The sequence below is a fragment of the Mus caroli genome, chromosome 17 (genome assembly GCF_900094665.2).
Source record: "Mus caroli chromosome 17, CAROLI_EIJ_v1.1, whole genome shotgun sequence".
Taxonomy (NCBI): domain Eukaryota; kingdom Metazoa; phylum Chordata; class Mammalia; order Rodentia; family Muridae; genus Mus; species Mus caroli.
In genome coordinates, this window is record NC_034586.1 from 34,072,972 (window position 1) to 34,086,061 (window position 13,090).

Genomic DNA, 13,090 nt, shown 5'->3' on the forward strand with positions numbered 1-13,090 from the left:
GGGAAGTAAGGAGTTAATCAAAGCTCAGCCTTCTCACAATAGCCAAGGGTGAGGCAGACATAGCAAGAGAACCAAGTAACCCTGAGTAGCAGAGCTGCGAGACATGCTTAGTGCCAGGATCGGAGGGAGCTGAGGAAGCAGCTGTCCTGAAGAGGGGCTGACTGACTGTACCTGCAGCTTTGCCTCAGGCAGTAGATCCTGCGTTCTAGACAACCTGCTAGTCCTCAGTGCTCTGTCACACACTTATGGTCTTTCTCATCTCTGCCCTAGCCCCAGCCACTAGAGCTTCCTGGGTAGACCGCTATGTGACTGTGATCATTGAAATTCATTTAAGATAGGGTTTCATCTCTATGGCCCAGGCTAGCCTCACCCTCATCATATAGTTCATGCTGTCCTTGAACTGCCCTCTTGCTGAAAACTTCTCAAATATTTGTGTACTAATACTATGCCTGTTAACAGGTAGGATGTTTTGTTTTGTTTTGTTTCCATGCACTGTCTTGTCATGTATCTCTAGCTGGAGCGTGGTACTTGTAACTACATAGCCCAAGCTGGTCATGATTACTCTTCTTGCCTCAACCTTCCAAGAATTGGGTTATAGGTGTTAAACATTGTGCCTGGTAACAGAATTTTAATTTATTTTCTAGAATGGGTCTTGTTATGTAGCTCTGGCTGGGTAGTCCAGGCTGGAATGTACAGAAGTCCTTCTGCAGCCTTCCTAGGGTTTACAGTCATGAGCTACTGCATCTGGCTCAGTTAGGAAGTGCTGACTGGATGAGTCAGTTACTATGGCAGGGTGTGCGTCTGGGAACTGGGAAAGAGAAGTGAGCAAGATAACCTCTATAAGAGGGAAGGGAGAGAAAAACAGACCCCCGTAGGACAGTCTTATGGAATGGGGTTGCATTGCATGCTCATTACCTAGCCAGGAGCCTACAACCAGGGTAGAGGAACGTTGTCAGCAGTAGGCAGTGGAGCCCAGACTATGCACAGACTACTGTGTAGCTTGGTACCCACAACAGCTTAACAACAACATCTTTGTTTTTATGGGATAGGTGTTAAATAGGCTACAGTGCAAAGAGTCCACATTATACAATGGCCTGCATGTTTGAAGATGGAGCAATTAAATAACCTCTAGAGATGGGTTTTTGTCTTGGAAGTAGCATGCTTGCCTAGGGTGTGGGCTGAGGCCCCCACTCTAAAGGTGAGTCTCCCTGGAGGTGGGAGAGACAGGTACATGCCTATTTGTCAACGATCCTTGGAAGTCACACAGCACACTTTCTAGTGCATTCTTCCGTGTTAGGTTCAAGGGGTAGAATTGAACACATGTAGAATAGAGTAAGTGTATCATTGCAGCTTTATCTGGAAGCATGGTCCACTGAGGCTGGTCTTCCTTTTTACAAAGGCATTGTTCATAACCTCACCATACCATGCATCTTCTCTTTGGATGATCACCCAAGTTTTGTGTGCCCCCTCCTCTTTCTTTCTGAGACAGGATCCTAACTGGCCTAGATCTCACTATGTAGACCAGGCTGACCTCATATTCAGAAATCCACCTGCTTCTCCCTCTGGTTCGCTGGAACTACAGGTGTGTACCATTGTACCCAGCTTGCTCAAGCCAGTCTTGTTCATCTTATCTGACATTCAGCGTTTCACCAGGTCCTGCTTTTGGAGGTTTCAGGGGGCCAGTTGCCACCCTAGACCTACCCTTTCTGTCTAGTTTGAAGATGGCTCTGTTAATTGCAGCTTCCCCTGATAATGCTCAGTGACCTTAGGCTGCCTGAAACAAGCAAATTTTGACTTATACACTAAGGGTTTCTAGAGCAGGGAATTCTTTATTTTGTCCTTTAACTGAAAAGCAATTGTAAAAGTGGGCTGCACATCATGCTGCCTCAAGATGTGATTTTAAAAACTCATTGACAATCATTGTAAATGCATTCACCCTTACAGCCTTCCTCGAGCAAGATGTCAGGGCAGTGGTGGCACACACCTTTAATCCCAGCACTTGGGAGGCAGAGGCAGTGGATTTCTGAGTTTGAGGCCAGCCTGGTCTACAGAGTGAGTTCCAGGACAGCCAGGGCTACACAGAGAAACCCTGTCTGGAAACGTACCCCCCACCCACCAAAGAAGTAACACTCAAGTGCATCCATTTTCAACCTGTGGATCAGGACCCCCTTTGGAAGTCAAACGACCCTTTCACAGGGGTCTCAGGGTATCAGATGTTCTGCATATCAGATATTTACATTACAACTCATAACAGTAGCAAAATTCCACTTATGAAGTAGCAATGGAATAACTTTATGGTTGAAGTCCAACCACAGCAAGAAGAACTGTATTTAAGGGTCACAGCATTAGGAAGGTTGAGAACCACTGCTTGGGTGACTAGAGACTGAAGGAAGGTGATTCCTTGCACAGGGACGGTTGCACAGGAATACAGAGGTGTGGGCCTGACCGGCTCTAGAGCAGGAAAATGGCACGCATCTTCTGCTGTGTGCACTGTGGAAGAAGGAAAAGCCCTCTGTCATAAGTTCTTCAGCTGAGGTCCTGCAAGCAGGTAAAAGATTAATAAGAGACAAATGTGAAATTAACACGTGCCTTGTGCACGTGTGGAGTGACAAGTTTGGAATTTTGGTTTGTTTAAAAAAAAAACCACAAATACTGTAAGAATGTGTTCTCGTCTCAACCCCAGGTGTGGGATATGGGGCTGCTTCGGGTTGTCCACAGCATCTGACTATAATTTGCCTCGTGCCCTAGCAGAACAGGTTTTGCCAGAACAGCTGAAGCAGACTGTTAACTCCAGTAGAACATAATGCAAGATGCATATATGGATTGCATAGGACTCAAACTTTCTTTTTTCTACCTGTCAACTTGATAGGTTTTCTCTCACGGACAAAATAAGCCTATTCAGGTTTGTAGGGAGTGCTCATGGGGGGAGGGGGTGGGAGGAGAGAGAGAGAGAGAGAGAGAGAGAGAGAGAGAGAGAGAGAGAGAGAGAGAGAGAGAGAGAGAGAGAGAGACCCAAAATGCCTGGATTATATAGTGAAGAACCCGGCCCCAGGGCTGAAAAGTTCTGGACAGAGGGCAGGGTATGCCAGCCACACTCTGTAACCCCTAGGGACTGAGGGATGCTAGGAGAATGTGGAGGCCAGGACTGCTTTGGTATGTTAAATAGGCACCTTGGCTTGCTTGTCTTAGGACTGAAACCCAACACAATTCACTTGATTACTGGGATCACCATGCAAAGGGAAGAAGAGAGTATTATGGAATGGATTTTCTTAGCACACAAAGTAAAAAAAAAAAAAAAAAGAAGAAGAAGAAAAAAAAAGAAGAGGAAAAAGAAGACATATAGAAAAAAAATTGATTTAATCATAAAAGGTAGAATAAGATAATGTTGATTATCAAGAACAGACCCAGCAGAATTCTTGGAACTTTTCAGAGGGTGTGTAAATGTTAGTGCCTCGAGAATCGGGGTTTCGGGGTTGTTATTGGCCATTTTATGGGGTTGGCTGCGGTTTGTTAGAAATGAAAAAAAAAAAGCAGATGTAGGGATCTCTTTCCTTTCTCCCCTCTCTCCTGGTTTCCCCCTGTTTAGTGTTAGGGAGTTAAGAAGGTGGAGAAGGGTGAACCCACAAAGAAGAACCCACAAAGTAGTAACGACCAGCTACACACATGTTTTTGAGAATGCTAGTAATGAACACAGAGAGAGGCTGAGGGGGAAAGACGATGCAAGTTAGTCTACCCAAAGGAGATGAATTTCATTTCTGAGTGAGTTGGTGGAGGGGACAGGTGTTAGAGGAAGGAGATCAAGGAAAGTGGTAAATACAGGCCTGTGAATAAAAATTTGCTATGTAGATTTAAGCAAGTGCCCTCTTCACTGCTAAGAATGAGGCCTTTCAAATGCAAATTTACTTTAGAAAAGGAAATTTTGTTCCCTGCTGGGCAGCATGAGGCGAAGGGGGGGGGGGGGTGGTTGGGTGGAGTTGATTTCCTGTAGCCTTTCGCTCCAAGTGTTAGCTAGAGGCCTAGGTTAAAGCCTCCTGTTGTGCAGGGCGTGGTGACATGCCCTGCAGTCAGAAGCTGGAGGCTCTCTTGAGAGTTTCAGACCAGCCAGAGCAACGTGGTGAGACAAAAGTAAAATACTGTAAGGGTCCAAAAATCCCTGAAGGAAGACCCCAGATTCAGTGTGCAAAAACAAAGAGCGTTTATTCCCTAGAAACAACCAGCATCCTAGGGTCAGCCATTCTTTGAAATGGTGACCCCCAGACCTTCTTATAGGGAACCAGGGGAACTCGTTAGGATTAGGTAATCTAAAATTTCATTTGTGGGTGCTAGGGAGTTCACAGGTGGTCAGTGGTCTGTATTCCTATATCATGAACGTTTAACCCTGTGATCAAATAGGGCTGTTCAGCACAGATGGTCCATTCTAAGATATTTCCCCACGTTTGTGATTATCCCCAGGCTGTTCTTTGGGAGGGGGTTTTATGATTTTGTCTGGATGTTATGGTCTGTCCTTGGAGCTGGTGACTTAAGGTCTTTTTTTTTTTTTTTTTTTTTTTAATTTAAATCAGACCTGGTCCTTCTCAAATGGAGATAAGTGGGGTTTATGTTGTCCTTACAATACAAATGTAAAAATGAAGCTGTGCATTTTGAGGAATTATTCTATACAGGTTTAGGGTAGTGGTTAATTGTGCACAGTGAGAGGCTAGCTTTGCTGGGGACTCAGAAGTGAACGGATGGTCAGAAAGGACATGCAGGTGTAGCCCTGAGCTTCCACACTAATGTCTCCGACTCCTGTGGTATTCACAGGTATCTGCACCAAGTGCTGAAAGGGTCCATGGCTCGAGGAAGACACCCCATATTCAAATAGTATGTAAACACAAAGAGTGTTTTATTCTGCAGACGTCTCCCATTGCCAGAATAGAGAGACAACCAAGTGAGCTTGCAGGCCTGATTTAAAGCACATCAGGGAATTCTGGGGTAGGTGACTTCTATGTTAATCTGTTGGGTCCATCTCTATGGGACTGGAAGCTTGCCGGGAAGGTCTGTAAACAGTTGCTGAGGAAGACTGGAAACAGCTGCTGACCCATTTGTCCTTGCCTCAGGTCAAGTGGTGGGGCAGCTTCTGAAGCCTGGACTTGCCCAGTTCTTGGAAACAGAGATTTAGGCTTAGTCTCCTTAACTGCCAATTTGAAACCTGTCATTGGAATCAGCCTAGCCTTATCATTGCTTACTCTGCAGAAGCCCTAACTACTGAAGGTACTAAAGGAAGGATCCTTTGAAAAGCTGTATCCTACTCAGTAGCTTTCCTGAGCAAGACCAATCCTTATTTCATAATACTGGGTTCCTCGATTTATTTAACTCCCATCTTGATGTGCATCACATATAGTTCTCTCTACACAGCTAAGGCCCCAGTTCCTCCTCAGATAATGCTGATTCCCAAGTCAGCAGATATTTCGAATATTGTTCTCTCTGCTGTGGGACAAATTTCCAGAAAATGTCTGCTCTGCCGTGAGAACACAGGGTTCCTTCTGAGGGTTCTTGGTCTTATAGATTATAAAAGATTTAAAAGGGAACTCAGAAGAATACTAGAGGACAATTTGGAGTTTGGGGGTGGGGGAAGAAAAGACGGGCAAGCCCGAAATTTCAGCTGTTGCCTAGAGGAGAGAGACAGCTAACGGAGTTAGGCTCTCAGAATCAATATCTAACAAGCATGAGCTCTGAAGGGGATGTTTGAGCACCTAAATGGGAGGTGTGCTGTGTAGGTATGGCTCTTCAGGGAGAAAAACTGTAAGGGCAAGAGGTTTAGGATTTTGACTGGTTAATAACCAAGAAAGGGAGATAGAGGTCAAAAGGAGAAGTTATGTTTTCTTAGGATGCAGAAAAGCAGGAAGGATTAACAATGAGGATTTAAAGTTAACTACATGGAGAGAAGGGACTCTAGAGTACATACCTCATTCAGGGCGTAGTTAGTCTTTTCATCTTAACATATCATTAAGTAGGACAGCATTGGTGAGGGGCAGCTTCCTATCCTGGTGACTGATAGTTCTATCTGGGTTAGCTTCTAAGACAGGGGCCTATACTATGCTTTTGTGACCTTACAGTGTCTTTTGCCATTCCAATAAAACTGTACAAAAACAGGTAGTGGCCACACATGGCCACAGACTGGTTTGTTGACCTCTGCCCTACACCATTCCCTGTCTACGAGGCTTTGGATTCTGTAATAAGGAGTCCAAGAGATGGCAGGGGCATGGGACATTTGGGGGAGATGGTCAGAAGCCTCTTTTGCAAGCAAACTGACTTTGTCAGGGTCTAGCACTAGTAGCGGAAAGCTAGAGGTATTGGGGAGGGGAGGCCCACCAAAGTCATGGTTCTTTCATGGACTGCAGGCTTCCAGAGCCAAGATGCTCTCCTTTTAGGGGCATTAGAGCAGCCTGGAGCACGTGTTTGAAAAGTTCTAGACTAGTGCTGGAGAGATGACTCCATAGTTAAGAGCACTTGTTGCTCTTGCTGGGGGCTCAGGTTTGGTTCCCAGCATCACATGAAGGTCCCCTGCAGGCATCAGGCACACCTGCGGGGCATATACATGCAGGCCAGATTGCAAGGTGCCACAGGCCTTTAATTCCAGCACTTGAGAAGCAGGAGCAGGCAGAGCTCTGTGAGTCTGAGGCCAGCCTGGTCTGCATATCAAGCTTCAGAGCATCCAAGCCTACACTGTATCAACAAAACCCAACAAGAATGAAAAACAAAATATCCCAAATATTAAACAAAAAGTTAAAAGGTTGCATTACTTACAGGTCTAAGATTAGGGTTATTCAATACAACTGGAAGATGCCCTGCATTAGGACAGCCCCAAAATGTAGCTGAAGAGACATACTATGGCTGCAGTGGTGATTAAGGTTGAGATAGAGCTAACACTGACACTCTGGGCTGATGCCAGAGTAAGTGTTAATACTTGAAGTAGAAATGAAACTAGGATTTCCCTTTTCTTTCTTCACTGGTATTGTGCCCAAAGGGAGTTTGGTATTGGTTTAACAGGAAAACTAGATAGATTAGAACCCTAGAGATCCTTTCACATACTTTGAGGAATAAAATTTCATGCCACTTTGTATCCACTTTCTTTGAAGTTCTGCTCATGCCTTGATATTGTTAGAACTAAGGCAGGAAGAAGTTGAGACAAATTTTGCTTATTTTTTTTTTCCACAAGGTCTTCCTAGGTAGCCCAGGCTGACCTCAGATTTATGGTGACCCCCTCCCCACTTCCTCAGCTTCCTAGTTCTCAGATTATCATAGATACTGGAATTCTAGCACACTCGAGGAAGGGCTGTCCTATTGGGGCAAACCTCCAGGCTCAACTTTCTTGTCAACGTTGTCTTCTGTCTCTAGTGGTCTCACAGGGTGCTTTGAAACACTTGAAAAACCTATAGGGAGGCTAGCTAGCTTTAGGGTGGACATATGTCTAGTTAAGATAGATTCTTCTTAAGTTTGAGGACAAATTGAGGCTTCTCATTTGAGCTAGGAGGGCTCTATTTATATTAAGGCAGGATTACTAACTGGATAGGTGCCAGTACTAGCTGAGAACTCTGAGAGATGGTTTTTGAACTCTTAGTTTTTGCTTCTGAATAAAGCTTCATAATACTACAAGAATGAAGTGGAGGGGTGTAAGTTACTTTAAACAGTACCCAGAACATCACAAGGCATTAGTATATCACACCAACTATAACGTTAATTACCCCCTAGCAGCTCTGACATGTGCTTCTGTTTAGACTTGGGTGTTTTATTTCCCCCTTTTGGCATATCGTTGCAGTTCCAGATCTGCCCAGTAGGTGGAATCAAAATCTCAGGGCAGAAATTGTTCTACCTCCCTTGAAGAGAAGCTATTCCTGTATGTGATCTGGCTGTCTGGAATTGGTAAGGAGAAAACTGGCTGCATTTCAGGCTGCTTCCCAAGGCTCTTACCCGCCCTCCCCCCACCCCACCCCCCAGCATCAAGCTAATGATACCGGGACATTTGTGTGTGTGTGTGTTTGTGTGGTGTTTTCAAGACAGGGTTTCTCTGTATAGCCCTGGCTGTCCTGGAACTCACTTTGTAGACCAGGCTGGCCGCGAATTCAGAAATCCACCTGCCTCTGCCTCCTGAGTGCTGGCATTAAAGGTGTGCGCCACCACGCCCAGCTGATACTGGGACATCTTTATTATTGGTATAGACACAGCAGCATGGATGTGACAAGTAGCTAGAGAGATGGCTCAGCATTTGTGATATTTCCAGGATCAGAGTTCAAGTTAGACACCCATGTCAGATAACTCAACTGTCTGTCACTCTAGTTTCAGGGGACCTCTTCTTGCTTCCTCAGACATCTGCACATATACACACACTCATGCAGAGACATAACATAAAAAAATCAAACCTTGGGCCAGAGAGGTGTTTCAGCAGTTAAGAGCACTGGCTGCTCTTCCAGAACTAGTGAGTTCAATTCCCAGCAATTACATGGTGGCTCACAACCATCTGGAATGGGATCTGATGCCCTCTTGTGGTATGTCTGAAGACAGCTACATTGTACTCATAAAATAAATCTTTAAAAAAACAAAAATAGAATAAAACCTTAAAAAATAAATATGATACTTTATATTTAAAGGCAAGGGAAAGGAATTAGAGATAAAGTCAATGAGATGAAGCGTACGAGGACAAGGATGAATTAATAAAATGAAAATACAGGTAGATTACATTTGATTCATGTGTTAAGGTTTTTGCATAGTTATACTCCTTTGCTGAATCTCTCTTCTTTGTGTCTTACAGTCTGTCATCTACTACAGAGGCAGGATAGGTCTGAAGATGTTAGGGAGGAAAACTTAAGCCTACAAGGCATGCAAATTTCCCATTCAGCTTACTGAGAGTGTGTCAGCTGGGATTCACTTCCTTCCAGAGCAGCCTCCTGAATGCCCTCTTTACTTCCTTGTTCCTTAGGGTATATATGAGAGGGTTAAGAGAAGGAGTTCCCACAGCATAGAAGAGACCAAAGAACTTGCCCCTCTCTCGAGCATAAGGATTTTTGGGCTGCAGATAAACAGCAATGACTGAGCTGTAGAAGAGAGTAACCACAATGAGGTGGGAAGAGCAGGTCCCAAAAGCTTTCCTGCGCCCCTTTGCAGAGCTTATCCTCAGCACTGCCCTGGCAATGGCACCATAAGAGACCAGGATGAGGCTCAGAGGCACAACCAAGATGAAGACACTGGCAACAGCCATTTGTATCTCATTATAGGTGGTGTCCCCACAGGACAGTCGAATCAAAGCAGGGACCTCACACATGAAGTCGTCAACCTGATGGTGGGGACAGAAGGGCAGGCGCAGAGTGGATGGTGTCTGAACTACTGACTCTACTAGGCCAATCGTCCAGGCCACAGCTGCCAGCTGGCAACACAAGCGAGGGTGGATGATGGTGGCATAGTGCAGGGGCTGGCAGACAGCCACATAGCGGTCAAAGGCCATCACTGCTAGCAGGATGCACTCCGTCGTTCCCAGAGATAAGAAGATGAAGAGCTGGACAAAGCATCCCAGGAAGCTGATGGTCTTTGCAGGGCCCCAGAGGTTGAACAGCATCTGGGGGACACAGGTTGTGGTGAAGCAGAGGTCCAAGAAGGAGAGGTTAGAGAGGAAGAAGTACATTGGAGAGTGGAGCCTGGGATCCAGGGTGGACAGCAGGAGGATGAGTGTGTTTCCTAGGAGAGTGAGGAGGTAGGAGCACAAGACAACGAAGAAGAGAACCTTTTCCAGTTGTGGGTGTTCAGAGAAGCCCAGCAGGAAGAAGCCCACGGGGGAGCTCTGGTTGACCATGGTCTCTTTGTCTAGTTGGAGGGATGAGACTGTCAGATTCGTGTGATACAAAGGACCTGGTGAAAACTCACCCTGAGTACTTCTCAGGACACACAAGGTAGACTGATGTTTCTCAGGCTCCCTTCTCCAGGCCTGTCACCTAAGGACTTTTCTTCCATTCTTCCTCCTGGTCAGATAGAGTCCCTAGCTGAGAGGAAACCAGGAGTGTGGTGGAGAACAGGTGGCTCCTCACACTGGGTTCCTGGGCAAAGGAGACTGATGTCAATAGCAGCAAAGCATTCTTTACTTTCTTAGTGCAGTTTTCAGTGTGTTACCATAGTGGCACCCAACTCATTCACGCACCAACTTCTGTTCTTATTAACTTTCTGTTTCTAATTTGGTTGTTCTCTTGGCAATTAACTCCTTCCTTTTCTCTGCCTCATTCTGAATATATGTATTTCAGATACCTGTTTCTTTGCCCTTTTCTTTTGAGCTTTTCCATTTGCTATAATTTCTAGTTTGTGTCATCCTGTTTTTCTTTTCTTTTCTTCTTGTCTTGTCTTTTCTTCCTCCTTCCCCCTCTCTCTTTCTTTCTTTTTTTTTTCTTTTTTTGAGACAAGTTTTCTTTGTGTAGCCCTGACTATCCTGTAACTCACTCTGTAGACCAGACTAACCTCATACCCAGAGATCTGCCTGCCTCTGTCCCGAGTGCTGGGATTAAAGGTGTGTGCCACTACTGTCTGCCTGTCTTTCTGACATTTATTGGCCTGTACATTTTTTTCCCTGAAGCTCTAAGGTGTAAACATTGTACTATGAGACAGGGCAGGGGTTGGTCGTCTGAAGAGGTCAATGATGGTCTGGTAATCACTCTCTCCTTTTTATATTAAGATTTTACATCTGCAAAGTATTTTCCTTGGGCCAATTGTGATAGATATCTATCTGAACACCTGATTTCTACAATATCTCTGCAATGATCATCCCAATTTTATCAATGATCAAACTGTATCAGGGTAAACAACATGTTTCAGGCACCTGTTCAACGGATATTAGGATCAAGATTCCAGAGATAATTTCTCTGGCCTGGTGTTCAGAGAAGTGCAGAAAGAGGGGAACTGTGGCTGACCATGCTCTGCTCCTGTTCAGAACTTGAAGGAATGAAACCACATGGCCAGTATAGGTGTTAGAAATTCACCCTGTTTACGTCAGGCATTGTGGCAGCCTTTCATGCCTTTCATAGCAGCCCTCAGGAGGTGGAGGAAGAAGGATGATGAGTTTGAGGTAAGCATGGGCCACACAGTGATACCTTATTTCAAGAGCAAAAATGGGCTCAGCAGTTAAAAGTGCTTGGTGCTCTTACTAAGAGCCAGAGTTCAGTTCTCAGCACCCATGTCAAGCAGTTCACAATAGCCTATGGATCCAGCTCCAGGAAATTCAATATCCTTTTCTGGCCTCTGCAAGCACTGACACACACACGAACACATGAATACACACACGCACATACGCACATGCACACATACACACACACACTAAATGAAATCTTATTCTTTGTTTATTTGTGGTTTTTTTTTTTTCAAAGCAACCTTCTCCAATAGCAAAGAAACAAAGAAAATCTCTGGTTTCATTTGCCTTCCATCCTGAGGCTTGGTTGGTAAGTAAACATCTGATATTTCACAGATGAGAAATATTTTACTTACCTTCAACTACAGAATATCCTCTTCCTCTTTGGCCAGCAATAATAGTCTGTCACCAAACTCTCAACAGGTGCTTAGTTCCCAACATGGACACCAAGAAGAAAACTGAATATAAGATTACTCATCTCTGAATGGGTGCCTAGATCTCTAGTATTAGTAAGAATTGATAATGGTTACTACTAGGCACTTTTCTCAGTACAAGTATGTGCAATGAGTTATATCTAGTGCATAGTAGTACCTCTGAGTAAATAAATGTTAGCTAGCCTCTTCCTTGTTAGTATTTCCACTGTGTAAATTCAGCAAATACTATAAACTAAGGCTAACCAAGCTGGTTGTTAAACATCTGTTTACACACATCATTATCCTTTACAACTCTACATATCTGTATCTTCTTAACATGAGAAGTTGAAGCAAAGAAAGTTGAAATCAATAAGCTAAATGAGTATATTTGTAAGCAATCAGAGTTGTGTAAACAACTATAATCCCACTCTCTTTTCTATAGCACAAATGAGGTCAAGGTAGGGCAGAGTCATCTCTCCCATTAAGGTTTACAAACAGCCTACCCCCGCAGTACATGGAAAAGTTACTATCTGTTAGTGGTCCTGGTGGTGGAAAGCCTGACATAGTATTTTGTGGAGAGTGAATCCCAGAATTCCTGTCCTGTGGAGAAACAGCTCATTAATTCAGCGGAGACCCAAGGGTTCCACAGCCCATAGACAATTAATTAGCTTGTAATTATGGTAAAGGGGCATGGGACTCTGGAGGAAGCATGCCAGCAATAGTCCCCACTGGAGTAGGTCAATAGTTCACCCACTACCATTCTCTCAATAAGATAGTATTTGGAATAACCAATGTCACATCTGCTCTTCTTCACCCACCATCCAGGCATCTTAGTTCTTTCGTATATCCATATAGGACTATACCATTAACACTCCTCAAATTCTTCCCTTTCTGCTTAATTCCTTTGAAATATTCTATATTGTAATAATAATACAGATGATCAAATCCTAGGTTTGTAGATGACTTGAGATATTTGTCCACCCCTCATCTGATGAATCATAATGAGAACATAGGTTCCACTAGCCCAGTTCAAATGGTTATACTCTGACTGTGTAACTCAAATGTATATTTGGTAGTTGGCAGAATCCTAAATTGGTTCTTTGGTATGTTGAGTGACAGCCATAGCAGTGGTAAGCACGCAAATCTACACTCTCTCCACAGAGGCAGAACAGTGTTGTAATCCAGAAGATTATCACAATGTAAAATGCTAAGCAGAATGTAAAGGATGGTTGACCCCATTACTTCAGCCATGTGATTAACTATTCTAATCATCTCCTAACCCAGAGGTATCTTAGAAATGATGGAATCCCACAAAGGAAGCTAAGGAATAGCCACAGCTATAGTGGTGATGCCTAGGTTTCATGAGCCTGGGTCTGCATCACCGTCTTTCTGCATTCAGTCTTGCATGTACTAAATCGACTTCTTTTCTTTTCTTTTCTTTTCTTTTCTTTTCTTTTCTTTTCTTTTCTTTTCTTTTCTTTTTTTTTTATATTTTTATTACATATTTTCCTCAATTACATTTCCAATACTATCCCAA

General features: G+C 44.0%; 1 protein-coding gene across 1 annotated transcript; it reads right to left on the bottom strand.

Annotated features, from left to right (window-relative positions):
• Nucleotides 1-8,856: 8,856 nt before the first annotated feature.
• LOC110283790 (olfactory receptor 2H2) lies at nt 8,857-9,890 on the bottom strand. The gene has a single exon (XM_021149283.1). It carries the CDS (start codon nt 9,821-9,823, stop codon nt 8,891-8,893), a length of 933 nt encoding a protein of 310 aa, XP_021004942.1. The 5' UTR covers nt 9,824-9,890; the 3' UTR covers nt 8,857-8,890.
• Nucleotides 9,891-13,090: the final 3,200 nt, after the last annotated feature.